General features: G+C 46.9%; 3 protein-coding genes and 2 long non-coding RNA genes across 7 annotated transcripts; 3 read left to right on the forward strand and 2 right to left on the reverse strand.

The window, feature by feature from the left end:
* Positions 1-3886: 3886 nt before the first annotated feature.
* On the forward strand, positions 3887-10626 carry parn (poly(A)-specific ribonuclease (deadenylation nuclease)). Its single transcript, XM_040187105.2, has 26 exons — positions 3887-4144; positions 4392-4469; positions 4551-4630; positions 4747-4814; positions 5347-5428; positions 5565-5625; positions 5807-5972; positions 6267-6329; positions 6448-6486; positions 6566-6608; positions 6686-6766; positions 6893-6949; positions 7080-7157; positions 7252-7295; positions 7379-7421; positions 7655-7730; positions 7827-7937; positions 8023-8092; positions 8180-8235; positions 8453-8539; positions 8625-8699; positions 8784-8961; positions 9081-9205; positions 9342-9402; positions 9478-9626; positions 9825-10626. The coding sequence occupies exons 1-26, from the start codon at positions 4126-4128 to the stop codon at positions 9869-9871; spliced, it is 2037 nt and encodes a 678-aa protein (XP_040043039.2). The 5' UTR covers positions 3887-4125; the 3' UTR covers positions 9872-10626.
* Positions 10627-11523: 897 nt separating this feature from the next.
* On the reverse strand, positions 11524-17110 carry rexo5 (RNA exonuclease 5). Of its 2 annotated transcripts, none has more exons than XM_040187102.2 (19): positions 17010-17110; positions 16155-16398; positions 15921-16047; positions 15737-15845; positions 15528-15635; positions 15319-15407; positions 15011-15126; positions 14766-14904; positions 14460-14554; positions 14287-14389; positions 14092-14180; positions 13793-13901; positions 13491-13586; positions 13260-13391; positions 13070-13162; positions 12660-12972; positions 12389-12561; positions 11981-12090; positions 11524-11893 (listed from the first exon to the last, which is right to left on the reverse strand). In XM_040187102.2, exons 1-19 carry the CDS (start codon positions 17041-17043, stop codon positions 11842-11844), a joined length of 2331 nt encoding a protein of 776 aa, XP_040043036.2. In that variant the 5' UTR covers positions 17044-17110; the 3' UTR covers positions 11524-11841. The 2 variants fall into 2 exon arrangements, with proteins under 2 accessions (XP_040043036.2, XP_040043038.2); XM_040187104.2 differs by having other exon boundaries at positions 16155-16395; positions 17010-17107.
* Positions 17111-17370: 260 nt separating this feature from the next.
* On the forward strand, positions 17371-21555 carry eri2 (ERI1 exoribonuclease family member 2). 2 transcript variants are annotated; one of them, XM_040187663.2, is made up of 9 exons: positions 17371-17554; positions 17791-17852; positions 17936-18016; positions 18105-18232; positions 18349-18511; positions 18681-18781; positions 18904-18985; positions 19079-19167; positions 19504-21555. In XM_040187663.2, the coding sequence occupies exons 1-9, from the start codon at positions 17532-17534 to the stop codon at positions 20827-20829; spliced, it is 2055 nt and encodes a 684-aa protein (XP_040043597.2). In that variant the 5' UTR covers positions 17371-17531; the 3' UTR covers positions 20830-21555. The 2 variants fall into 2 exon arrangements, with proteins under 2 accessions (XP_040043597.2, XP_077935693.1); XM_078079567.1 differs by having other exon boundaries at positions 17416-17554; positions 17791-17856.
* Positions 21556-23807: 2252 nt separating this feature from the next.
* On the forward strand, positions 23808-25196 carry LOC144383058 (uncharacterized). Its single transcript, XR_013450504.1, has 2 exons — positions 23808-23973; positions 24495-25196. It is a non-coding gene; the product is annotated as an uncharacterized LOC144383058 (long non-coding RNA).
* Positions 24205-26390, reverse strand: LOC144383057 (uncharacterized). Its single transcript, XR_013450503.1, has 4 exons — positions 26235-26390; positions 25710-25887; positions 25503-25606; positions 24205-24548 (listed from the first exon to the last, which is right to left on the reverse strand). It is a non-coding gene; the product is annotated as an uncharacterized LOC144383057 (long non-coding RNA).
* Positions 26391-27404: the final 1014 nt, after the last annotated feature.

Raw genomic sequence — 27404 nt, forward strand, 5'->3', positions numbered from 1 at the left:
CCATCATCCATCCATCTATCCTCCATCCATCCATCCATCCATCTATCTATTAACAGTATTGTACAGCTGGAGAGGGTATTGGACATTAGAATGAGGCCTGGTAAATTCAAAATGTCTGCGGCAACGAGTGCCATCACAGGCAGAGATCATCATCATCATCATCATCATCATCATCATCATCATCATGCTCAGCTCTGTGGGAGTGTTGAGGTCGGCTGCCCGCTGAATGTTGAGTCTGTGTTAATCCTCGTGTGCCTGCGAGATGTTTGCATTTGTCTGCGCCAAACTCAACAAGTCAAATTTGTTTGTTTTGAGACCTCAGTCCCACGGACGGCAAACAAGGCGGAACCCAAAAATAGCGGAAGACGAAGTCTCATCACCACAGAATCAACAGCACATCATCACATGTGATACATTCAGCACTAGTGAGGGAAAATGGTCGTCACAAATTCCACAGGCCTCACCTCCAAGACGGAGGCTTCCTCCTCCTCGCCTCCACAGCTGGGATTCACTCCTCCCTTTCATCGCAGCAAAACTGCTCATCCTCCCACACGTTCCTTTCAGACGAAGAACCCGACCAGAGAGAAGCAGCCGGCAAAGCTCCTTTCCCGTAATTGCCGTCATTTTGCTCTTTGTTCTTACTCGTCTGTTACACTTCTACAACTCGGAGAAACTTTTCTTTTTTTCCCTCCCACCCTCCACCCGCACGGCTACGCAGCGACGCAGCGCACTCATTCCTTCCTCTCTTCGGCCTGAAAGCCAGGCGGCTTCCTGTTCACTCGGGGGCCCGGTCAAAACAGAGTGTGTGTCCTGTGTGTGTGCGTGTGTGTGTGTGTGTGTGTGAGTGATGAAATGGAAAAGGACGTATCAACAGCGGCTTTTTGCTTGTGTGCTGCCACCTAATCTCACGCATGATTAGGAGAGCAATAACACGACTGTCTGAGCAGGTTACCAAAAGTGTGAGCTCCCCTCTGCGCCGCGCGTGTGTGTGTGTGTGTGTGTGTGTGCGCGTGTGTGTGTGTGTGTGTGTGTGTGTGTGTGTGTGTGTGTGCACGCGCGCTTTTATGTGTTCAGCGGGAAATAAAATGTTTATTGAACCACCTCGTGACACATGAGACGTCTTAAATCGTCCTTTTCCTTTTGCATCCGCCGCACCGGGAGCCTGCGGCCTCTCGACCTCTTTGACCTTCGTCAAACCTCCCTTATGTATTGTATTTTGACGCACCCGTCCCCCAGGGGGACTCTCTGGAACTTATTTGACCGCTGGGACAAAAAAAGCTTGATTGACCACTGGTTGAATCAGTAAACAAACAACACACACACGCACGCTCACGCACACGCTCACTCGATGGATGCTAATGGATCCCCTCAGCCTGCTTTTACCTCAAATTGCGAGTGGCCCTCCGACCTTCCTCCCCCGCCGCCCGCTCCATCCCCCCCCGCTCATCCCTCTCTCCGACTCGACGCCGTCCCTTCATGCTCGGCCTGCCGCGGCCCGGCGTTGGACTTCCCCGTCGCGCTCCTTTTGACTGGAAAAGCTGTGCTGTGCTTTGATGAATCGGGGGAGCAGAGAGCTTTTATGGCCAGCGAGTGTTCTCATGCAGGTGTGTGCGTGCGTGTGTGTGTGTGTGTGTGTGTGTGTGTGTGTGTGTGTGCGTGTGTGTGTGTGTGTGAGCGTGTGAAAGAAGGGGGTAGGCACGGTTTAAAAGCGAGACAAATCTGACATTAGGGGCGCAGCGCCCTCTTGTGGAGGAAGGGGAATATTTGGGAAATGATCTAAGATATGAAGGTGTGAAATAGTTGCATGTCCAAGTTCAACAATTGCAGAGAACCATTACTTCATTTAAAAAGGAGTAAATTGTATCATTGCACTTGTGACGGGTAATGAGCGCACATTGTTAAAACACACATGTTATTATTACGATAACATATGTACACATATACGGTTGCTTATACAACAATTTCCTGTCATCTCAGTGCTGTCGCTGTCCATTTGAAGACAATTCCACAACACCGACAGGCCACATTTGCATTAACATCATGTTTGGTTGTGATATGGCGGCTATAAAGAGATTATTTCCCAAAGCGGATTCAATTTAAGTGATGTGGGACCAAACCTGCAGCAGTAAATATCACAAATGGTGAATTGTTCTAAAAAAATGATGTGGTTCTGGGGGATAGTTGCCACATTTCATCACAGCTGAAACATCACAGCCGCTGAATTTCCAATGACGTCGCTGCACGAAACAAGGCCTCTGGTTTCCGATGTCCCTCTTCTTTTACGTTGAATCTGATTTGCGGTCAGCGAGTGACGGAAGAAGTCAAAAGTATCACCAACACAGGGCAGAAAAACAGTGCAACAAGCAAAAGTCAAAATCTTGCTCAAGAAAAATGATTAACTTCCCTCTGGTGATGACGCGAGAACGACCAGCAGCAACAAACTCCTGCAGCTGTGAACTCGGCCGATCCGACGGGACGTTTCCGTCCTCGTGAACAAACAGCCGTTGAAAGCAGGAGCTGGAGAAAGTTGACAGGATACGTTTGCAGTTTTCCTCAACAGCACATTACGGATTCGGACTGCGTGTGCGGGTCGAGGAAAAACCACCAAAGTAGTAAATCAGAAATGACACCACAAAGGTCGTCGAAAAATAAAAGGCATCCAATGGATCAATGTGATTCAAGAGCCCTCCGTTAAAGTTCAACACACACTCACACACACACACACACACACTCTCCCTCCCACACTCACTTCCTCTCATCAACCATATTTAATTACATCGGTTTAATTATGGCTGTCATATACCGCTTATGTAACCACCGTGTTTTGCTCTGCTGTAATCTATTTTACGCCACTCATGTCTTTGTCATGAGGGCGTTTGTTGGTCTTTCTTTTCTCTTTTGTTTGTTTCAAAGTGAGATGCTTTTATTGGATTATTTTGATGTCCGTTAGCAGATATGTATATATAGATAAGTATATTCTCCTCGGCTTGTTGTCATATCAAAAACAATAGGATGATGAGAATAATCTGTGCGCAGTGGACATCCGAGACAACTAAAAATACTCATTTATAAGATATAATAATAGTGATACAGTTTGTTGCAGGCATAAACAACTATAATCGGATAATATAGATTTGTGTTTTATGTTTGAACGCCTTAAATCAGAGGTTTTGCTCATTTCCAAAGGCATGAAATACATCATTCTCCTAAATTATACCAGTGGTGAAAACGTTATTCATAAAAGGTGATGTATTTTCCTTTAAAAAAAGGAGAAAATTCTCTCTCTACTCCCGAAATGTCATCTTTTGATTCCAGCGGAGGGAATATTTCACCGGGAAGACGTGTTTTTATGAGAAAGACTTATTTTATGATCATCTTGGCACATGAACTGCTGATGATAATCACAGAAACCGCTCTGCGTCTTTTCTCGCTGGCAGCTGTAACACCTGCCCGACTTCAGAGACAGGAAAGTAAACTGATGAGAGACACAGACACGATCCACAGCTTATGTTGAATCTGAATGCATGAGGTCCCTGCATTTAATTAATTAGTTGATGTTAGAAAGCATGTAATTATGCAGGAAGGTGTTAGATTAGATTGGTAGTTGTACATACTCGAGAACCGTACTGAACTACAACATGTAAAAAGTTGTACTTCTTCTTACTTCTGCTCCACTTCTTAGAGGGAAATATACTACGTTTTACTCCAGTACATTCATTTGACACATACAGTTAAATGTTACTTTTTAATTTTTAAAACGTGTAAATAAAATACAATATTATGTCAAAAACATTTTGAAAAAAAAAGTGAAAATATGTTAGAATGAAAAATGTCAGGCAAAGAAAAGTAAAGAAATATGAGGTCAAAGTCTAAATATTATATATTTGTGTCATGGGGGGAAAAAAAGTCGAAACATGTTTTGAAAAAAAGTCTAAATATAACGCGAGATATAAACACATTTAACACGAGCGATGGCATCTCAAATATAAAATCTAACGTAAATAAAACACCGACCGCGAGTCGTCCTGGGGCCGCGGCCCCGGAAGTGTTACCCTAACGGTTAAAAGCCAGGTGACGTCGGCTAGCTAGCGTTAGCTGTCAGCCCGGTTCAGTCATTGTGCAGGGATGGAGGTGACGCGCCAAAGTGAGTAACCGACCGCGTTTCACCCGCTCACGTTTCCCCCAAGTCGCTTTACGCTTCGTTTTAACGCGCAGCAGAGCAGTGACCTGATAAATATTAAAACACGGACGAGACCGCTGCACAGCGTTTTGTTCTGCTAGCTAGCTAGCTTAGCTTAGCTAGCTAGCTCGCAGAGCCGCGGTGTTTCCATGCGCGTTGCTCCGCTAGCGTCGCTGCTGGTTGTTGATGCGCGTTCTCTCGTTTGCTGTAGATTTTAAGGACACTTTGAAAACGGTGTGCAGCGCCATAGAGGAGGCGGACTTCCTCGCCATCGATGGAGAATTTTCAGGTAACGATAGCCGAGTGCACCCAAATAATCAACGCTGCGTGGCTTGATTCTGACATGTGTTTGTTTATTATTTTGCGTCAGGAATAAGCGACGGTCCTAATGTCAGCGCGCTCACCAACGGGCTGGACACTCCGGAGCAGCGATACGCGAAGCTGAAGAAGGTCCGCGGAGTTTCCGTCCCTTCGTAACTTTTAGCTTTGAATGCATTCTGATTTCCCTCCATATTCCATTTAACCGCATATCTCATCTGTAGTATCTCTCTGTCTCTGTCCATCAGCACTCTATGGACTTCCTGCTCTTCCAATTTGGATTGTGTACATTCAAGTACGACCAGGAAAAGTCAAAGTGAGTCATCAGCTTTTCAAATAAACAACTTTTAGAGCTATAGGTTTATGATCTTGGATCTGCAGCATGATCTCTGTATCCCAAAGGACTCCAGTAAGAGATGATGCAAGATGTTTTGCATGTCCTTTCTGGTTCCTCCGTATTGATTGTCCCCGTGTGAGCGAGGCTGTGAGGCCGGAGGTTCCCACGAGCTTGCCAACTAGTTTTGGCTCATTTAGTTAAAATGATCTTTGATAGTCTGCACCACTGAACCAGAAGCTCCACTAAGACTATAAAAACCTTTCGCTGGTTCCTGTTTTATTTTGCGATCTTCTTTGAGGAGGGCCTCAGTGTCGCAATCCAGCCGTTCGCTATTGTTAATTTATGTAAATTGAGTTACTGCGTACGTATTTTTTCCCCGGTGGCCGATGCTGGGGGGTATTCCAAAACATCAGACGAATCGATGATCATGGTATGAACGTAATCCGTCTTGTGACATAAGCAATGCAGCAGTTTCACTAACCTCCATCGTCCTGTATTCCCGTCTCTGCAGGTACATCATAAAGCCTTTTAATTTTTACGTGTTCCCGAAACCGTTCAACAGGACGTCCCCTGACTTGAAGTTCATCTGTCAAGTAAGTCTGTGTTGCTTCAGTATGAAAAGGCTTCGTGTGTAAACAGTGATTGTTTCTGTTGTGAAACTGACACTTCTGTCTTCTTCTTAAACTATGATGGAAATGGAATCCCCTTTTTTTTTTCTTGTTGCTTCAGAGTTCCAGTATTGATTTCCTGGCCAGTCAGGGATTTGACTTCAACAAAGTGTTCTGTAATGGTGAGTACAGTGATGTGTGAATTATCCCCTATTTTTTGTCCCATGACACCCGGGTGACTTCGCCAGTCGGTGTTTACGTCCGGCGCCATCGCGTCCGAGCAGCGCGGCGACTTTAGAGCCACTGCAGCGCCTTCATTCACTGGACCGGATGTCAAACTGTGACTCGTCGTCTCCCCCGAAGGAATCCCGTACTTGAACCAAGATGAGGAAGTCCAGCTGAGGGAGCAGAGCGAGGAGAGGAGGAACCAACAAGCGAACGGCGTCGGGACGCCGTCCTTCATCTCCCCGTCCTCCAAAGGCCCCGCACACGTACCCGAGGAACACAAAGACTTCATCAACCGGGTGATGTAAGGGCCTTTTATTTTTTTCTCTCCAATGTTTTTAAACCATGAACTCAAAAGTTCGTGATGTTTCTCTCGTTTTACACTGTGATGGTACAAAGCGAGGTAGGAGGTACCGGCCGACGTTGTGAATGTTCTTTCACACTTGGAATGAGCCACTTGCGGTCACCAGATCTTTGAGGAGTTGGCCGTGGCTGACTGGGAGGAGACCTCCATCACTGACCTCTGACTCGCATGGGATTCACCGCCTCCTTGTTGGCTTTGGGATAATTTCTTTCTGCTGTCCCCCCCCCCCCACAGAGGGAAGGTTGAGGCCCTGCTGACTAACTCAGAGAAGACTTTGGACTTGGAGCCGTGCACTGGGTAACGTTCCATCGTTTTGTATTAATCATGCATATTGAACATTGACCTACAGGCGAGACATTTACAATACTGGTATCTAACATGTTTAATTTGAACTCTGCTCATATTTCCCTCCCAGGTTTCAGAGAAAGCTGATTTACCAGACTCTGAACTGGAAGTGAGTGTCCCTAAACACATTTCTGCTATTTCTTTTCTGTTGGATTGAAGATTTAAAGTCTTTCTTTTTTTTTCCACAGGTTTTCCAAGGGGCTTCATGTGGAAACTGTGGAAACAGAAAAGGTAAGTTATTTTTCAACCAATGTTAACGCTCCTGGTTTTGATTGACGTGTGAACTGTTGTGCGTTCTGTGTGCGCAGAAGGAGCGTTACATTCAGGTCATCAAAGTGGATGACGAGGAGAGGAAGAGGAGGGAGCAGCAGAAACGGGAGCGAGAGCAGGTCGGTCCGCGAGGTTTTTCCAAGATGAACCGGTCACGTCTGTTTTCTGTATGCAAAATTTTTTTGTTTATTTTGACCTCGGGGGTAATTTTCTGTCTGTGTCCGACACGACTTCACCCCCAACAGGAGGAGCTAAACGATGCTGTCGGCTTCTCCAGGGTCATCCACGCCATCTCTAAATCTGTGAGGCCAACCGAAAACCAGAGACCAGTTTAAAATATTGAATTACACTTAATTTTAAAAGAATTGATGGAATATGAAGCGCATTTTGAATCTGCAGCATTCAAATATATTTTTATATATGTCCATGCAGGGGAAACTTGTGGTTGGCCACAACATGTTGTTGGACGTGATGCACACCATCCACCAGTTCTACTGCCCTCTGCCAGAGGTGAACCCTCCCACATGGAGACGCCAAGATGGTGTGTTTGTTTTCCTGCAAAGTAATTGATAAAAATAACTGCCACTGCTCTTTTTTTCTGCAGGATCTTCAAGACTTTAAAGAGGTCACAATGTGTGTCTTCCCAAGGTAACATTCACTCCACTTTCCTAAATGTTTTTACGCACCGATGATTCGTTGTGCTTTCTGTCATTATTGCCTTTCACCTGCAGACTTCTGGACACAAAGCTGATGGCTTCCACTCAGCCTTTTAAGGTAAATTTACCTTCCATGCTGTAAACTATCAGGGTCACTCTTTGTTCTTGTTAGGTTTTTGAAAGTGATTTCTTTAACTTTCTACGTTTTACTAATTGGAAATGTTGAAATGCAAAATTGCCCTTTCAAAGTTGAAACTAGTGGGAGCTTTTGGAAAAGCCGATGCCTAAAGCGCGTGTAGGCGTGTTGCATCGCTGGTCAATTATATTAAAGAATTAGCGGCTTTTACTCAGGAGATGATCACCAACACGTCTCTGGCGGAGTTGGAGAAACAGGTGAAGGAGGCCCCCTTCAAGTCTCCTCAAGTCGGTACGTAAACTCGTAACGTTGGTCTGAGCTGCTCTTAAACATACAACATTTTACAAGGTTTGTTTTTAAACCTGCTCTGTCCTGATCACCTGCCAGAAACGGCAGAGGGGTTCCACAGTTACGACACGGCGCAGGAGCAGCTCCACGAGGCCGGCTACGATGCCTACATCACGGGCCTCTGTTTCATCTCCATGGCCAACTATCTGGGTAACGGGCGCAATCGCTCCGCTCTTTGAATCCAACCAAGGGGTCTGAACAAGTGTCTTTAACTGGTCGTCTCCATCATCTACAGGCTCCTTTCTGACTCCGCCCAAAGCGTACATCTCCGCTCACTCCAAGGTGGTTGAGCCTTTCTTCAACAAGTAAGAGACGCCCCTCAATTTCCAGCAGCCTTTCATAAACTACAAAATGCAACCAACACCTATGTTCTTTCATTTATTTTTCTTAAGGCTTTTCCTGATGAGGATAATAGATATTCCCTACCTCAACCTCACAGGACCCGATTGTGAGTATAATGCAGGACGGTTCCCCCGAGGAGAACAACGTTTTTATGATTGGCTCCCAGTTTGTTTCTGATTTGCACGTTGCTGCTGGCAAAGAGTCGCGTTATGAGGAAAAACTGTTATAACAAGAAACCACTGGGGCTCCAACTTTTGATTTCTTTTTTTTAAATTTCAATAAACTACAATCACCTGTTGCTGTGTTCCCCTCTGTCCCCACAGTGCAACCTAAGAGAGACCATGTCCTGTTTGTCACCTTCCCCAAAGAGTGGAAGACGAGTGACCTCTACCAGCTCTTCAGTGCCTTTGGTAAAATGCCATTTCTCATTTCCGGGTCAATGAGAAGGTTAATTGTTTGTCGCTCACTCACTTTAGGCTTGTGTTACTCGCTCAGGGAACATCCAGGTCTCCTGGCTAGACGACACGTCAGCATTTGTGTCCCTGAGTCAGACGGACCAGGTGCAGATCGGTGAGTTTCGAAAGCCGTATAGATACATGAGGTTTAAACGGACCCCAAGTGGCACTGAAACGCTTTTACTCTGTCGCCACGCAGCCGTGAACACCAGCCGCTATGCAGAGAGCTACAGGATCCAGACGTACGCCGAGTACATCAAGGGCAAGCAGCAGGACAAGGAGAAGCTCGGCCAGACCCCCAAATCCTGGGGGGAGGACGGCTGGCTGAAACCTCACTACACCTCCGCTAGCACGGCGGCTACCTTCGGATATCACAAGTACACCTGCGCTGCATTTTAAACTCGCCAAATCTGTGTGTTCAGCTCCGTCCTCGGGAGGTTCTGCATGTACGTGGAGGTTTTCATCTGTCTGCCTTATTTCCCTTGCTGCCCTGAAGAGGTTTGAGGAAACGCAGCATCAGTCCCGCCGAGGGCGAGCAGGGCGGAGACGCACCGATCACAGACGGGTGGAGTCAATACTCGTTCCCAGACGCCACGGGCAGCAAGAAGATGAAGCTTGATGGTGTGTGTGTGTGTGTGAATAGAGGCAGAAAGCACTTATGCATTTCGTTTCAATTCAGGAAAAACTCACTATGTGAACACACACGTGGTTTATAGGAGTCTAATTCAAGCGGCGATGCACTGGTTGTGTTTCTTAGACAAGAGCGGACACGCCGAGGCCATCGAGAGCAAGACCTCGGAGGGCTGGCTGAAGACCGGGTAAGTGCCGCGTGGCCGCCGTCGGTGGTCCCTTTGCCGTGACTCCAGGCTCATGGCGGCTGCTGTGCCCTGCAGAGACGCACCAGATCCGGCGGGGTCCAGTCCGCCTCCCGAGGACGAGGGGAGTCCCGAAGGCAACGACGCCGAGGGAACGGTCCCCTGGCAACAGGCCCCGGCGGTCCACGGGAGGAAAGGTCAAAAGAAGAAGCAGCAGAAGCCCAAAGGTGTGTTTTGACCTGTTGGCCGCTCCCTGTGACTAAAGGTTCAGCAGTGGGTGGATGTCTATGGTACCTGCTAGGAGCTTCTGCAACTCAAGGGAATTGTAGTCAAACTCCAAAATGACCTCAACAAAATTGGTTTTGCCACAATGTGAATACTGCAGGTGTGTTTTGGGGGCTGACTCGTTCTCTCCTCTCGAGCAGGACCCGAACCAACGACGTCGCTGTTTGAGGTGCCGGAAGTGTGGTAGCGAGAGAGGCCGCTCCCTCACGTGACCCCCGCCGCCGCCGTGGGGGGAGGGTCGCTTCTGAAGCACTCAGGGAGGAGGGAGCGCTCTCCTGCGAGGTCGCACGTCACCGGGAGTCGGGGCGCACACCACAAACTAACGTGTTCACTCTGCAGCCGTGGACTCTGTGTCCGACACGCCTACCGGAAGCCATAACAGCTGCCATATTCTGAGCGCGCGTGGGAGGAGCCGGCCCCTCTTCTGGCCACACCCACACTCTGCTAGAATCTTAGTCTGATCTCCAGAAATGTTCTTTTTTATTTCTGACGCGTTCAGACTGGAATCCGCAACCACACTATGAAACATTTTAAATGGCACTGTCTTAGTTTGTGCGAGTGAGACGTTTTCTCGTCTTTGAAGTCGCGGGAGATGAAATTCTGCCCGACAGGTCCTGTAGTTCAATGTCTGGGTTATTTAGTATTTTAACGCAGCCAAACATGTTTCTTTTCTTTTTAAAATAAGTTTCTGTCAACTTTAACCAGTTTTATTCAACATGTATAAGCTTATCGATGATGTGATGTTTATTGGTGGCGTTCCGATCCTTCGAGAGGTTTGTTTTCTTTGTACAGATTTGTTCTTTACCTTTTTGTGTGTTAACCGTTTTGTAAACTGTCAGCCTGCAACATTGTCAAAGTATGTCTTAATGCAAAAGGTGTAAAGTTTAAAAATACTTAATGTTTCCTCAAAGGGGAAAACAAATTAAAGAATGTTTCTTAGTATCTGGTTTCTGTTTCTAATCACATCAAACCATGTGACCAAACGTCAACGTTTGCATTCTCCTGCACTTATTAAGTGTTGCTCATGTTTCTAGTTAATTTATTGCATCTCCAGATAGTACAACACAGTAAAAATATCTATATATATTAAAGAAAAATGCAAGCAAGGTCACAAGGAGAGTACATAGACCTATAAAGCTCTTAGGAACAACTGTACCACTGTCTCCACAGCTGCAACTGGTAGCGTGAAGTGCTGAACTTTATATTTGACAAACCCAAGATGATTACATTTCCAGAGATGTTAACCCGGCAGATAAGTCAGTCGGTCTCTTTAGTAATCTTCGCATGGCATCATCATAAGCTAATTGGAGTCTCTGGAGACTTGCTTTTTTATAATTGGATCACAAGTGTGCAGCAGAGTGCAGTACAATAAGCTGTAAACCGACATCTTCACTCCATCTGTACACATAGCGAATGTGTGTGAGAATGTTCGCTTGTGCATTCGTCTGACGACATTGACTATAGATCTCATCATTCATCTGTTCTGTGATGAACATTCTTATCACAGGCAATGAGGTAGTTGTCAATTTAAAATGAGTGAATTTTATTTTAGAATTCATGTTCCACACCATAGACCGTACATGTAGTGAGGCGCTGCTGGAGACCAGCACTACTTGGGCTAAAGATCACAAGATGATCTGCATACATATGATTTATGAATTGTATTAAATATGAATTAGTTAATTCAGAACAGGTTATCTTCAACTGCTTATACAGCACATTTCAAATAAAGGTGAGCAGGGCTCCTGGATGAGGTCAATATCTGCTGAGAAAAGGTACATTTGTTTGAAACACTGGATTTCTTTTTTTGTTTCTGAAAGCCAAAAAGTCAAACACCTGTTGATGGTTAATCAAATTTAATTTAATAAAAAGGGATGAATTATGTTTAAGTAAACACTGTCCATTCTCTGCACATGTGATACTGTCTTTGGCTTCAGTCACTTCCAGAATCTTCCACCAGAACAAATGTCACCTAAAACGCCTTCAGACCAATTAACTAAAAGTCCGACCACGATTGCACTCAAACTGATTCTGTAAAGTTCCCATTAAAAGCATTTTATTATTTCCAGGGCGCCAATATTATTTACAGGTACTGAATTTGCTTCTACACGTCTGTTCTTCTTCCACTGGAACGTAAGGCAGCTGCTGAGTGCAGGTTCATCCCCGTTTCACCTCCATCAGGCACAAACCAGGGCGGAGGCCCCGAGCGCTGGAGGGGGGAGGGGGGAAGAGACAAGCGGCTTTAGAAACATCATTTGGTAGCCGGTTTTTCCTCGGACATCCTGTCGGTCCTCACCTGGCGTCTCCGGGCAGCACGACCACGGACAAGGTGCCTTCTGGGAGAGATCTGAGGAGCTTCCTCAGGCGGCGGTCCAACTTCCCCAACTTGAGATCCATTTCCTGGTCCTACGTGGATTAGATAATTATTTAGCCGTCTAACAAGATGATCAACACGTTATTGCCCCTTTAAATAATTTATTCTGGAGTGCTTGTTTTCATCTGAACCCTGCGCATCAACCTACGATGACCACTTGAGATTAGCAGACATCTGTGATCTCCAGATAACGGCCTTCACAGAAAAGATAAAATCCGCAGCGGCAGTAAAATCCTCGGATGAAGCATTTCCCCAAACAGCCGAATGGGAATAATTAACAGACCGAAGCTGAGAGGGCACCACATCATCATCATCATCAGTTCTCTTCACCTGCGATCCGCGGGGCCCCTCCTCCCCGCCGGTATCCGCTGCGCTGCTCGTTGTCGTAGCGACCCAGGAGGGTAAGTGCGGCGGCGTCAGGGACGGACAGACCAGGTAGTTTTCCTTCCGGAGGTCCTCGGAGGAGCCGAGTGCCGCCTCCTTCTCCGCCGGACCCTCGAACTCTGCCGCCCGGAGAGACACTCGGGAGTTACAGGCGCTTCGCTTGAAAGCGCTGCTATCGGCGCGCTGCTATCGGCGCGCTGCTATCGGCGCTACTCACTTATGTACGCGTGCCTCGCGCGTTTTCCACATCCGGCGCCCAGGACGACTCTGTCCACCGAGCCGAAGCGACCGAAGGTCTCGCTGATCGCCTCCTCGGACAGTCGCTTCAGCTGCGACGTGCCGTTCACCTTCGCCGCTGTGACCGAAGGGACCCCGGGAAGTTCTGCGTGGGACGCAAGGCCATTGCCCCCCGCGGAAGAGTGGCGGCGGGACCGAACGGCGTAGAGGCGGCTGGTGTTGGTGGCGTCGTGCACCAAAGCGTCCAGGGTCAGGTCCAGGTCCAGCATCGACTCGTTGACGGGCCTCTGCACCTAGAAGAAGGACCCAGAAACAAAAAAGGGACTTGAACTGAAAAGTCAAAAGGGGATCGGCGAAAGAAAGCAAAAGACAGGAGGGGAAGAGAGTGACCTTGATGGGCTGTCCATGTACGTGAAGTCCATTCAACACGTTTAGAGCCAGCGCGGCTCCTTCCAGCAGCTCAAACTCCACCTCCGCATGCACCTGGAGACGGAGCACGCCGTCAATGCAGACGACCAAACAACCGCTTTTAGGAGGAACGTCACGGGTCCTTCGGGGTGACCAAAACGTGGAGACGTACCCTGGCGGCCGCGCTCAACAGTCTGACGCTCCGGACCGCTCCGCAGCAGCCAAACAGCCGCCTCACGTCCCTCTCCGAGGCGCCCGCGGGCAGCGGCCCGGCGAACAGGACGCACATGTCCCGAAGGCCGTCCTGCGAGACGGACGCGCGCGTTAAGCAGCGCAACGAGACTTTGAAGAAAGAAAAAAAACGAAACAAACTTGGGCGCCGTGACGCGGGGAGGCGACTCACCCTGTGGGGCGCCGGACGAGGGCGGTCCGAGAGGGAGGAAAACTTGAGCACCGAGAGAGACGGGCAGCGGCTCCGCCTCCTGAAGGAGGCCAACAGCTGCGGGAGGCGGGATTTAGCCACGCAGGTGAAGAGTAAGAGGAGTTGGTTAGAAGGACACAGGACGCACGGGGGGAGGAGAGGGGGACGGATGAAGACGACTTCAGCCATCTTTCCTCTTTGTCACCGTGTGGTTGGTTTTTAAATTTGGTAAATTAGGAACAAAGGTGGAAGGGCTCCCCGGGTCGGAGCGTCTCGCGTCTCACCACTTTGTCCGAGTTGTGCCACTGCTGATTGGACAGATCCAGGGGGACGTCCGAGCGCTTCCCTAAGTAGAACACGGACCGGCCCAGAGTCTGCAACACGTCCACGAACCTTACAAAACAACGGAGACGGGTGACTTACATTTACAGAGTGACAAACTATTGTTGATGAGATTCCGTGGGCTCTCTGAAGACCTTTTCCTTGTGGGACATTTAAATCCCAGGCGGAAAAAGACTAGAGGGAAGACGCGAGTTCAGTGCGGACGCGGCGTCCCGTCTACAGAAGGGACACGGGTCTGTACCTGAGACTCGGTTTGGCTTCAGGCTCACAGTCGGCGACCTCGTCCACTATCGCGTATCCCCACAGCTCCTCTCGATGGCGCTCCACGACCTGAGAGCGAGCACGCGGAACAACATGTCAACACGTGTGTGTGTGTGTGTGTGTGTGTGAGAGAGGGCGGGGGGGTGTGTGGGGGGGGGGGGGGGGGGGGGTGTACCTGACTCGGCCCCATTTTGATAAAATACTGCGCCAGCTCCAGAGCTGCCACCGCATCCTCAATGGGATTATGCCCCGTCTGGTCTCCTGTTTGGATCTGTCTCCTGGGGACACAAGAGGAACATTTAATCACACAGACAGACAGAGGGACAGGCAGAGGGACGGACAACTTACTGCAGTACGACCTCTGCCAGGACCTTCAGCTTAAACTTTTGTCCAAAGTCTCTCCTGTACAGCAGCGAGGTGTCCATCACATGCCGGTGGATGAGCTGCAGGAAGGACACACACACACACACACACACAGGTTTGGAGACCACTTGTTCAACGACGAGGCGAATGAACCTCAGGTTACACTTCAGTCCTGGCCGACAGCGATACAGACGTTTGCAAAGGCTGCCCTCACACTCGCGACAACATTTACACACAAAAAAACGCAGGTGATTCTATTGCCGCGGGTAGAAAATGTCAGTATTAACTTACTTTCAACGCCGTGAGGTCGTTTTCCAGTGCGTGTCCCACCAGCACCGCGTTGCTCGGCAACAACTTCCTGAGCTTCACCTGAACTTCACGCAGGCTCGTTGTGACTGGTCGCAACATCGCACTGGTTATACCAGAGAACCTATCAGAACGCACACAGCAACAAAGGTGAGCTACGGCCTTTTGTCCGAAGTAAAAGAGTGTGTGTGTGTGTGTGTGTGTGTGTGTGTGTGTGTGTGTGTGTGTACCTGGTGAGGTAGTTGAGTATCCGGTAATGAGGTTTCACCAGTTCGTCCAGCAGACAGTTCCCATCGCTGTCCACCAGAGAGACGCGAGCCAACTCGTACCCCCTTACTGTGTGAACCTGAAGCACAACGCGAGGGAGGGAAACGCCTCAATGACGAACAACGCCTGAGCCTCGGCGGCGCTGCGCTGCGCCCGAGGGGCGAGGACGGAAACGTGACACAATAAATACGAAAGCAAGGTTTTCGAAAAAAGTGGCTCCAGGTTGATTTAGCCAATTCTATAAAAAGAAAAAAAGAAAGCCCCCTCTCACCATCTCACAGTCGACCCCGTACAGAGGGCTGCCGTCCGTCACGCCGTCAGCGCAGTCTGTGCACACAAACTCCTCGAACCCCGGCAATCCTGGCGGAGGCGCCGACGGGAAACACAAGGTGAAGAAGGCAGCGATGTGGGCGGAGCTTAAAACAAAGGTCTGCCGAGATAAATGTCAAACCAGAGAGAGAGAGAGAGAGAGAGACTCACCTTTGACAGGGTAGCGTCTCCTGATCATCTCCTCCTCGGTGAGAACGTACGCCGTCAGTCCTCTCCTCTGTGTCCCGAACTTGGTGATCACTGGGTGGGTCATCAGTGCTGCAGTAACACACACACACACACACACAATAAAGAACAACAGGACTCTTATGTCACAGCGGTGACCAGAGGACACAGAACGAACCCACAGACACTCTCACCTTTGTGCAAAGTGCAGCTCCCGCTGACAGACGGAGCGGCCGTTTCCGGAACCTCCCCGCTGAAGATGCCTGACGCCAGGTCGCCGGGCGGCGGCGTGAAGGTCACCCTCTAAAGGCGGCCGGATAGCGACGTTAAACCCGGAGCACGCCCACACTCGGAACTGGTGATGGGGGGGGCACTTACGGTGGAGTAGCTGGTCCGGAGGTGCCGCAGGGCGAGGTAGTGTTTGTAAAAGTCGGCCTGCGTCAGCCCCTCCACGATCACCACGTTCACCGCTTTGACCCTCCTCTGGCGGTGGAGACGACACCAGCTGGAAGACACAGACGGAGAGAGAGAGAGAGAGAGAGAGAGACAAGCCTTTAGGTCGCCGCGGGCGACGCTTCACACGGCTGTTCATCTCACTGCCGCGGACGTCACCTGGGCTGCTTAACGCCGCCGGCTCTCCCCAGAGCGGCGTAGTGCAGCAGCTCCGTCAGCTCGCCGGCCGTGACGGCTCGTTGGAGGCGGTCGGGCAGCACGGAGACGCCCGGCGAGCGTCCGCGCGCCGGTGGGTCATCGCCCTCCGGCGCGGCCTTTAGTCTCTTGGACCCACCGGGCGCCTCGGCGGGGGCGACGCGCTTCCTTTTCCTTCCGTTGCATGGCAGCTCGCCAGATGTTTCTACTGGGAGGGGGAAGAGAAGAAGGGATATTTTAAATGGCAGCGTCTCCCCGCTGTATAACGTGGGTGGGAGTCTAAGAGTCACACAAGCGCCTCTTTAAATATTATTTAATAATATAATAATATTCTTTACGATAACTAATATATTATTGAGATGGATATTGGAAAGAAAAAGCCATTACGTTGACTTTCAACGCCATTCAGTTCACAGGCATCACTAAATATTTGCAGAATTCTGATTCATTAGAACAACATGGCGGTAGTTTTGGTTCATTTAAAACGACTTTAGCTGTAAAGCCTGAGGGCACTTTATTATGCAGGATGCATGTAACGTTAAATCATAACCGACGACTTTGACGTGTGTTTAAATTTGCCCTTTTCTGTCGATGCAGATGAATTGATTCCTGTGGAATCGGACTTTTTACTGCTGTTGACGGCCTGAGAATTAAAGAGTAAAAACTAATGTTATCTCCAGAAAACACTACAGACCAAGCTAGCTAACACTTAACGTTCCGTTACTCACTTACTTGAAAAGTAGCTTGTACATTATGTATTTTATGGAGCATGTATACGTTGGGTACACGTGTGCGTACATAGTAATAGTGTTTACAAACCAGATGTTATGGATCCTACGTGTTCCAAATTCATGTTTTTCCACAACTGGTAGAGGCTAAAAACACATGGGTATGACGCATACACGCAGCACGTTACAATTTGCGATAAGTTTAAACACACACCAGCACTACTTCCGGTTTGAAATTTTACAAATAAACTAATGAAGGCAAGATAATGAACTATATTCATGTTAAGTCATTTTAGCTAAATTTCAAATCTTAAAAATGTTTTTGTAAAAATAGGATTCAACCTATATTGCTTTGTGTACTTCAGTCGTGGTGTTAAACACGTGCTGCAGTAGTTCATGCCTTTGTTTTGGTGAGTAAATGGTATAACCGGAAATACAGTTCGTTCCGTTTAGTTCTACGAACGCTAGGAGTTTTCTGCGATCGACTATTTTTTCCTGGCCAGGCCTGGTTAATCAAGCTCAGGAAGTGATGGATGAATATTTAAAAAAGCCCCGCGATTTTTGCAGCCTTATCAAATTCATTGATTTGTAAAGTTGGTAGTCCGCCATCGTCATGTCTACAAAGCAACTGGCCAGGTAAGCGATCGATTAACCATCCTAAATCAACGTAGGGCAGGTAAACATGACGCTGTGTCTCAATGTGGAAACGGGACGTGTTTCAACCACGCTTGCGGGTGGTACTTGAAAATTGTTTTTAAACGCAATCTAGCGTTATTTCTGTTTCAAATAGTCAGTGCATAAGCCCTTTACTCGTCAAAGCTAAGTAGATAGTTAATGAATCTAGTAGTCATGCATCCTTCCTTTCTCTGCAGAGAACTCGGATTATTGAGGCAGCGGAGTAAATCCTCTAACGGATCCAAATCCCTGTTGTCAAGTAAGTAAGTAACAGGATCACCTGTTTTGATAAGGTGCAAACGGGTACTTGATCCACTTGTCATTGCGCCCGTTTCCTTTCAGATCAAATATTTCCATTTCTTATTGTCATCGATTTTGAGTCAACTTGCTGGAGAGAGAAAAAAAACTCCACTCAGGAAATCAGTAAGAATCCCGTTCACACGTCACACGTGGACCAATCCGGTTTACCCCTCGCTGCTGATAACATCTGCTCCTCCTTCCTTTCCTCCAGTTGAGTTTCCTGCGGTTCTGCTGAACACGTCCACAGGGGAGATCCAGTCCGAGTTTCACACTTATGTCCAACCGCAAGAGCATCCCGTTCTGTCCGAGTTCTGCAGCGAGCTGACCGGGATCACGCAGGTGGCTGCTGCGCTCATGCCCGCAGACGCGCCGATGGACCTGCTGTTAAAAAGTTTGCCGTTTCATCTGACCTCTTGGTTGGGTTTTGTTTGTTGTTGTTTTTTCCGGCCCCACAGAGCCAAGTGGAGGCCGGCATCCCGCTTCACATCTGTCTGTCTCGGTTCAGCCGCTGGCTGCAGAAGCTGCAGCTCGAGATGGGTGTGGTTTTTCCCAACGGGCCGCGGAGATCTTCTGCACCTTCGCCTTCCCAGAAACCGTGTGCTTTCGTCACGTGGTCAGGTACGAGTCAGCTGCTTCAGGCGCCGTTCGCCCATCGCCATCGATCGCAGTTGACGAGGAGCTCTCCTGCTTTGGAAGCAGCCGCTGAATGAACATTGACGTTGTCTTCTAACGTCACGTATTCGAAATTGCCCCCCTTCAATGTGTCTCCGTCTGCGTTGCGTTGCAGACTGGGATCTGGGAGTCTGTTTGCAGTACGAGTGTAAACGGAAGCAGCTCCATAAACCTGATGTGCTCAACAGCTGGATCGACCTGAGAAGCACCTACAGGGTGAGAGGAGAAGCTCACTCGCTCCGCCTTTACGCCTCTGTTGCCACCTCTATGTTGTATCACTCATGCTATTGTGTTTATTATTATTATTATTATTAAGCAATTCATCTTGTGCTTTTCAGCTGTTTTACGACAGAAAACCCAAAGGCCTGAACGGGGCACTGCAGGATCTGGGAATACAGTTCTCGGGGAGAGAACATTCCGGTGTGGAATAAAAAAAAGGAAAAAGAAAAAATAATTCCACGCAGCAGAAACCCGACTCGATCTGAGCGCCTGTCGTCCGTCCTCCTTCCTCAGGTCTGGATGACTCCCGAAACACGGCCCAGTTGGCAGCGAGGATGATGAGGGACGGGTGCGTGATGAAGATCACGCGGAGCCTGGAGAAGGTGAGTGGCCGTCGTCCAGCCGGCCCCCCCCTCGGTCTCCCCCAGCGGAACCTGATATGACCTCACGGAAGCCTTTGTGGATGACAAATTCTACGTGTAAAATGTTTTATTTTGTTTTGAAGCCTCAATAAACAAATGTATCTGATATTCATGACATTTTGTAGCTTTTAGACATTTGTTTCTTCACTTTGAAGTGTAAATTTACACCGAAGAAACAAATAAGGACGAGATAAGTGAACGTACAGTTAAAGGGAGAATTTCTTTGACTGATTTTTCGATGTGGACAAGGAATAGAATATATCTTATGAGTCAATGATGTTTTTAATGTCCTCATAGATGCCATTAAAGGTCAAACCACCAAACACCACTGCAGACAACAGAAAGCCTGACCGAGTGAAAGGAGAAAACGCACCCAGTGCAAACAAACCGCCACCGCCTCCGATAAAGTCCTGCTCGGAGGACGCTTGCAGGGATTTGGACCCACGGAGGAACTCTTCTCCCGCACCCATGTGCCGGAGCCTGATCTCACCGAAGACGCTGCTGAACGGCACGACCACGCCGCTGTGGGGCCGCAGCGGGACGTCCGTCAGAGCCGCGGCTGTGGCCAATGTTTCCGCCCCGGTTATGGTAAGCTGTCCGTCACCGCGCGGTGACGTCAACCGCAGCCTCCTTCTGTGCTCGACTACTTTGGGCTGCGTTTCAAATCCGCCTCGGCCGAACCAGCAACGCGACACGGAAGCAACGAGGGAAGAGGAACTTTGCGTGGAGCCCGAGGAGAGGTGGGGTTCATACGATGACGTGGTGTTGCAGGCGGATGATGAGGACGTCGTTGGGGAAACAGGGAGGGAATTTGTTGAAGTTGATTATGGGGCAGATTTTGACAGCGGATGCCGTGTGGGGGAAAAGGCCAATGAAGCGCCTTCATTTGGCGATGAGGTCACAAGAGACAATGTGAGCGGTGAAGACGACTTTAAGACCGGTTGTCCCTCAGCGTCTATTGCCCTCAATAAAATCAGGCAGCATTCAACGATCCCAGAGCCCAGTACATATTTTGTTGAGCCTAAAGCGGTTTCTTGGGACTCCGACCAGCGCAAAACAGGACTTGTGATCTCTCGACAAATACAAGAAAATCGAGACGGGCCTCACAGAGTCGCTCTGCTCCGCCACTTCATCCCAGCAAAGACCTCCACCCCTCACACCTCGTTTGCCCGGCCCAAAGCATTCGCCACCAATCACAGAGAGACTCCAAAATCCTCCTTCGCCATCTTCGCCGACCCAGCGAAGCCGTCCTCGGCCGGCTCTCTGTGCTCCTCCAAGAAGGTCCTCTCCTCCCTGTCGACCAACGCGCTCCCCTCTGTGTGCGCCACGGCGACGGGAGGTCAGAGGATCACGTCGCCGCTGTGCGCTTGTGGCCGCCGCGCCAAGCGCCAGCTCGTGTCCAACGGGGGCCCGAACCAGGGCCGAGGGTTCTACTGCTGCCCGGTCCGGAGGTCGGGCGGCGGCGGCGGTCAGATCCAGAAGGGCTGCGAGTTCTTCAAGTGGGAGTCGGCTCTGATGAAGAGCGGTTCGGCGCCCGCCTGGGGGTCTTCTGTCTCACTGTGCGTGATGACACCGGCCTCCGGCCGTCCACCTCAGAGGTCAGCGGTGAGGAAGAGCTGCTGACGTAGCGGAGAGGCCGAGGTGGTCTATGCCTCAGTCACATGGACTCTGTAATATTATGTTGTGATACGAGATGTAATGTGATATTATGTGATATGATATAAATGTAATTTGTCTTAAATATTGTTTAACTTGTTCATATATTTAGTAGTAGTAATAGATATACTAAAGCTGTCATTTTATTGACACATTTAATAAATAGGTAAATGTATTGATTCTCCATCTATTGGACCAATATTTGGCCTCCATTCAGAATCTATTTCATTTTATTTCATATCATGTGGTACGCTTGATATTGCATCACAATCAACTAATGCAGTTACTTAATGTGTGTTTGGTCGTAGTAACAAACCGTGACACCTGCTGATTATACCAGAGAACGATTGACAGCACGAGAAACTAAGACACTCAGTCGACTTCAGGTTTTACTCGCTGCAAGGGGAGCCAATCAAGTATCTGAGAGTACTACACTCTTCACTCGATCACAGCCAACTGCGACCACACTTCCCCTTGCAGCCTCCTTTTATTGAGGGAGTGAGCTGTGCAAGCGTGATAAGTCAGCACTCGTTCGTTAAAAAGGACAGCAGTGATAGCAAACGGCGTTGCACACCGGTGTGCCGATTCGAGATGAAAGCAGTTTTCACACAATGATAACAGCGTAAGAAGATAATAAACTCCAAGTGATGCAGTGTTTATTGAAATATATCACCTGGTGATAATCAATTAAATGTATGGATTCAAATGTTTTTACTGTTCAATTTCAGATGCATATATTGTATTACTTGGTCAGATTTTGTGATGTATGAATGTGTAGGAAATCAATTCATTATGTGATGTCTGAGTAGTGTTTGTGACTAGCAGGTGCACTGAATGAACTGATTAGGTGAGTGACAGGTGGAGGAGACAGGGTAGAAAGTGACGGAGCTGTGGGGAGGCTTATTTCTTTTATTTTCATCCTAAAACTATCTGTACTGGTAGTAATTTACCACTAAACGACGTCGGGGGATTTCACAAACACCGTCATCACCTGTGTGTCAGCACTGCACGAGCACTAGGCGGAGGAGGAGGAGGAGGAGGAAGGAGCAGCTTGTGGGCGCCGCGGAGCAGTTCGGTGAAATTCTCACAATAACTCAAATAAATGCCCCGTTGAATGTCAAAACACATTTGCGGGGATTTGATGACAGTGCGAGTAATAGTTATTCTAAAATTTTGATGAATGAAGAAACAATTGTGCTCCAGCAGAAGGGGCACTTTTCTCATCTAGGGCTTAAACAGCCTCCAATAAACGCAGTGCCAAAGACTACACCACGCCCAGCTGTTTTGGTAACGAATGAGAGTTAAATAGATATTGTTTGTTGAATTTGAGCTATTCCAAACCTTTACTTAGCAATAGTTGATTTGACCACTCTCATGTAGGATTATGTACCGAGCACCGGTGCCATATTGGTGAAATTAAATGACAAAAATGACACAAATGACTATATGAACATCTATTTATTGAACTTTAACAAAACTGAAAAGTGCAAATGTAAAACAAATCTTTTTTGTGGGATTTAGTCCAGCGCTTCTTTAATGTGTCTTGTCCATATATTGAAGCAATAATGATAACAAATAATAAATAGTAAATGCTTTCTTTAGCCACATATTAAAATAAGAAAAGCTTCCGAAGCATTAGGGCCGAGGCGAAAACATGGTTTTTTTTTTCTTTTAGTTCGTCCGTAAACTTACCTTTAGTTTCGCCATGGCTGCAGATGTCATGTGCTGTAAACAACGCGACTAGTGGAGGCGGCAAAGTGCTCAGTGTTGCCAGATTGTAAATGGTGAAGTATCGTACCAAAGGCTCAAAATGGTCGTATTTGGAGGATAATTATCGTGTATCTGGCAACATTGAGATCGGTCGACCAATGACTGTTCTCTCTACAGTCAGAGCTCGCGAAAGAAGGTGGAACGTAAGGGAGACACCATTTACAAAACTTGTTAGGGCGTAATAACTAGTTTGTGAAAGACCCAGAGAAACACAAATGTACGACGAAGCAAAATCCCGGACGTTTTTGGAATCTCTGCCGGACGCATTTTTTAGGTCTCAAAAAGAGGACATGTCCGGGGAAAAGAGGACGTTTGGTCCCCCTAATGAAACAGCCTGATTACTCTGTCCTCGCAGCAGCTAACGATAGCTCACCGCTTGTGTAGCTACAGCAGCTAGCTAGCCATCTACCTTCTATTCGTATTTATTTTTCTACACAATAGAAAAGCGATGTGCTCTCGTGCCTCATGCAGCTCTTCTGTGTGGCACGTCAATACTTTGAGACAAACAAGGGGCGTCAATCTAACGTAAATGCTTTTCAATAAATGTCTTTAGTTCCTGCACAATGAACATGAATCTCAAATTAAATGATTAATATTCCCCAAATTCCAATTAACTACACTTCCGCTGTTACAGAGGGGAAACACTGTAATCATACTGTAAACTTTCAAAAGTTCATATATTGTGCATAGTTTGAAGTGACTTTTTTTTTTTCTTTAATTGTGTTTGGGTTCAGGCTCTGTTTAGGATCGGTATCGGAAAAACCCAAACGATACTCATCCCTACTCTCATGTCTGCGCGCTCAACGTGAAGCTAAAGCCAGCCGCTGGTTAGCTTAGCATGAAGACTGGAGACAAGAGGGCTCGAAAGGGATGTTTAAAAATCCAGATTCAACAGTTTACAAATTTCCGACTTGATGAAACAATGGACAAAAATCGTTCTTTATTTGTTCTTAAAGTGTTTGCTTTCAAGATCAAGATGGGGTCATAGAAAAAAACAAGTAGAGCAAAGTGTTTTATGCACCATGTCAAGTGGATGAGCTCCATCAATACAAATACACACACACGTTTACCCTAAAGGCTAATTTGCATATTGTAGATACCTTCACTGTAACCATAGAGACGTTACATCATGATGGAACATTTCTCCATGTTCCATGTTCTATGCTCCGTTCACCACAGCATAAGAACACAGTCTGTTGCACATCCAGTCAGTCAGTTTCAAACCTCGCATCTACACACTGAAGTTTTCCGGACCTACACTTGCAGAAAGCAACCATGTAATGCCTCAGGAGTCTGTAGAGGGGACGAAGACGCGTTCTGCTGCACTTAACAGAGCTCAAGGTAAGTGAGTAATCCAGACAGACTGCAGCCTTACTGTTGTAAATGATGTATTGGTCTGTCGGGTGGAGAAGGCTGTGATTTAGAGCTAATACCTTGAGATAAACCTCTGATTCCTGCTGTTGTCATGTAGATGTAGACAGAGACGCATTAACATATAAAAGTACTTACACAGAGACGCACTAACATATAAAAGTTATTTGAGGAAATTGCACTTCTGAGTTTGTACCCTATGGTTGAATGCACTTTATTGTAAGTCGCTTTGGATAAAAGCGTCAGCTAAATGAAATGTAATGTAATGTAAAAAGTACTTACACAGAGACTCACTAACATATTGGTATGCACAGAGACTAGCTAAACATAAAAAGCAAATACAGTTTAACAACCACAAATATATAATGTAGATTTACACATCCATACAAACATGAAATAATTAAAATGTGCATCAAATTAAAATAATTGGATCTATGAATCTTGTCTCACATCCTGATGATCCTCCTCACGTCTCTTCTCCTTGTCTGCAGACCAACGGGACGCCATCGGGACGCCTGGTCAACCCCTCAGGAGAAAATCCAGATCTACGCATGACACACACCCCCCCCCCCCCCACACACACACACACACACACACACACACAGACACACTAACATTTGGTTCTAAACAAAGACACACACTAACATTTAGACACATTAATATTTAGATGTACACACAGACACACTAACAATTAGATGTACACACAGACACACTAACATTTGGTTCTAAACAAAGACACACACTAACATTTAGATGTACACAAAGACACATTAATATTTAGATGTACACACAGACACACTAACAATTAGATGTACACACAGACACACTAACATTTGGTTCTAAACAAAGACACACACTAATATTTAGATGTACACACAGACACAATAACAATTAGATGTACACACAGACACACTAACAATTAGATCTACACACAGACACACTAACAATTAGATGTACACACGGACACACTAACAATTAGATCTACACACAGACACACTAACAATTAGATGTACACACGGACACACTAACAATTAGATCTACACACAGACACACTAACAATTAGATGTACACACGGACACACTAACAATTAGATGTACACACAGACACACTAACATTTGGTTCTAAACAAAGACACACACTAACATTTAGATGTACACAAAGACACATTAATATTTAGATGTACACACAGACACACTAACAATTAGATGTACACACAGACACACTAACATTTGGTTCTAAACAAAGACACACACTAACATTTAGATGTACACAAAGACACATTCATATTTAGATGTACACACAGACACACTAACAATTAGATGTACACACAGACACACTAACATTTGGTTCTAAACAAAGACACACACTAACATTTAAATGTACAGAGACACACTAACAATTAGATGTACACACAGACACACTAACATTTGGTTCTAAACAAAGACACACACTAATATTTAGATGTACACAAAGACACAATAACAATTAGATGTACACACAGACACATCCTGATGATCCTCCTCACGTCTCTTCTCCTTGTCTGCAGACCAACAGGACGCCATCAGGACGCCACGTCATCGGGACGCTACGTCATCGGGACACACTAACAATTAGATGTACACACAGACACACTAACAATTAGATCTACACACAGACACACTAACAATTAGATGTACACACAGACACATCCTGATGATCCTCCTCACATCTCTTCTCCTTGTCTGCAGACCAACAGGACCCCATCAGGACGCCACGTCATCGGGACGCCATCAGGACGCCACGTCATCGGGACGCCATCAGGACGCCACGTCATCGGGACGCCATCAGGATTCCATCAGGACGCCATCAGAACGCCGCGTCAACCCCTCAGGAGCAAATCCAGATCTAATCATGACACACACACACACACACACAGATGTACTCAGAGACACACTAACATTTAGACACGCTGGCAAATTTAGATGTACAATTAGATGTACACACAGACACACTAACATTTGGTTCTAAACAAAGACACACACTAACATTTAGATGTACACAAAGACACGTTAATATTTAGATGTACACACAGACACACTAACAATTAGATCTACACACAGACGCACTAACAATTAGATGTACACACGGACACACTAACAATTAGATGTACACACAGACACTAATAATTAGATGTACACACAGACACTAACAATTAGATGTACACACAGACACATCCTGATGATCCTCCTCACGTCTCTTCTCCTTGTCTGCAGACCAACAGGACGCCATCAGGACGCCACGTCATCGGGACGCCACGTCATCGGGACGCCACGTCATCGGGACGCCATCAGGATTCCATCAGGACGCCATCAGGACTCCGCGTCAACCCCTCAGGAGCAAATCCAGATCTAATCATGACACACACACACACACACACACACACACACACAGATGTACTCAGAGACACACTAACATTTAGACACGCTGGCAAATTTAGATGTACAATTAGATGTACACACAGACACACTATTATTTGGTTCTAAACAATGACACACACTAATATTTAGATGTACACAAAGACACAATAACAATTAGATATACACACAGACACACTAACATTTAGATGTACACACAGACACACTAACATTTGGTTCTAAACAATGACACACACTAATATTTAGATGTACACAAAGACACAATAACAATTAGATATACACACAAACACACTATCATTTGGTTCTAAACAAAGACACACACTAATATTTAGATGTACACAAAGACACACACTAATATTTAGATGTACACAAAGACATATTAATATTTGGATGTACACACAGACACACTAACATTTGATGCTAAACAAAGACACATTAATATTTAGATGTACACACACACTAACAATTAGATGTACACACAGACACACTATCATTTAGTTCCAAACAATGACACACACTAATATTTAGATGTACACAAAGACACAATAACAATTAGATATACAAACAGAAACACTAACAATTAGATCTACACACAGACGCACTAACAATTAGATGTACACACGGACACACTAACAATTAGATCTACACACAGACGCACTAACAATTAGATGTACACACGGACACACTAACAATTAGATGTACACACAGACACTAACAATTAGATGTACACACAGACACATCCTGATGATCCTCCTCACGTCTCTTCTCCTTGTCTGCAGACCAACAGGACGCCATCAGGACGCCACGTCATCGGGACGCCAGGTCATTGGGACGCCATCAGGACGCCATCAGGACTCCGCGTCAACCCCTCAGGAGCAAATCCAGATCTAATCATGACACACACACACACACACACAGATGTACTCAGAGACACACTAACATTTAGACACGCTGGCAAATTTAGATGTACAATTAGATGTACACACA

This window comes from Gasterosteus aculeatus, chromosome 9, assembly GCF_964276395.1.
Source record: "Gasterosteus aculeatus chromosome 9, fGasAcu3.hap1.1, whole genome shotgun sequence".
NCBI lineage: Eukaryota > Metazoa > Chordata > Actinopteri > Perciformes > Gasterosteidae > Gasterosteus > Gasterosteus aculeatus.

Excerpts from the sequence above, each read along its gene's own strand:
- parn (XM_040187105.2), top strand. Across the intron at positions 6,330-6,447 it reads GACTTGGAGCCGTGCACTGG|GTTTCAGAGAAAGCTGATTT; the intron begins GTAACGTTCCAT and ends TTTCCCTCCCAG. Across the intron at positions 7,938-8,022 it reads CTCCATGGCCAACTATCTGG|GCTCCTTTCTGACTCCGCCC; the intron begins GTAACGGGCGCA and ends CATCATCTACAG.
- eri2 (XM_040187663.2), top strand. The coding sequence starts at position 17,532 with ATGTCTACAAAGCAACTGGCCAG. Across the intron at positions 17,555-17,790 it reads TCTACAAAGCAACTGGCCAG|AGAACTCGGATTATTGAGGC; the intron begins GTAAGCGATCGA and ends CTTTCTCTGCAG. Across the intron at positions 18,017-18,104 it reads AAACTCCACTCAGGAAATCA|TTGAGTTTCCTGCGGTTCTG; the intron begins GTAAGAATCCCG and ends CCTTTCCTCCAG.
- rexo5 (XM_040187102.2), bottom strand. The coding sequence starts at position 17,043 with ATGAATTTGGAACACGTAGGATCCATAACATCTG. Across the intron at positions 15,636-15,736 it reads GAGCTGCACTTTGCACAAAG|CACTGATGACCCACCCAGTG; the intron begins GTGAGAGTGTCT and ends GTGTTACTGCAG. Across the intron at positions 13,587-13,792 it reads GGCACAACTCGGACAAAGTG|CTGTTGGCCTCCTTCAGGAG; the intron begins GTGAGACGCGAG and ends CGCCTCCCGCAG.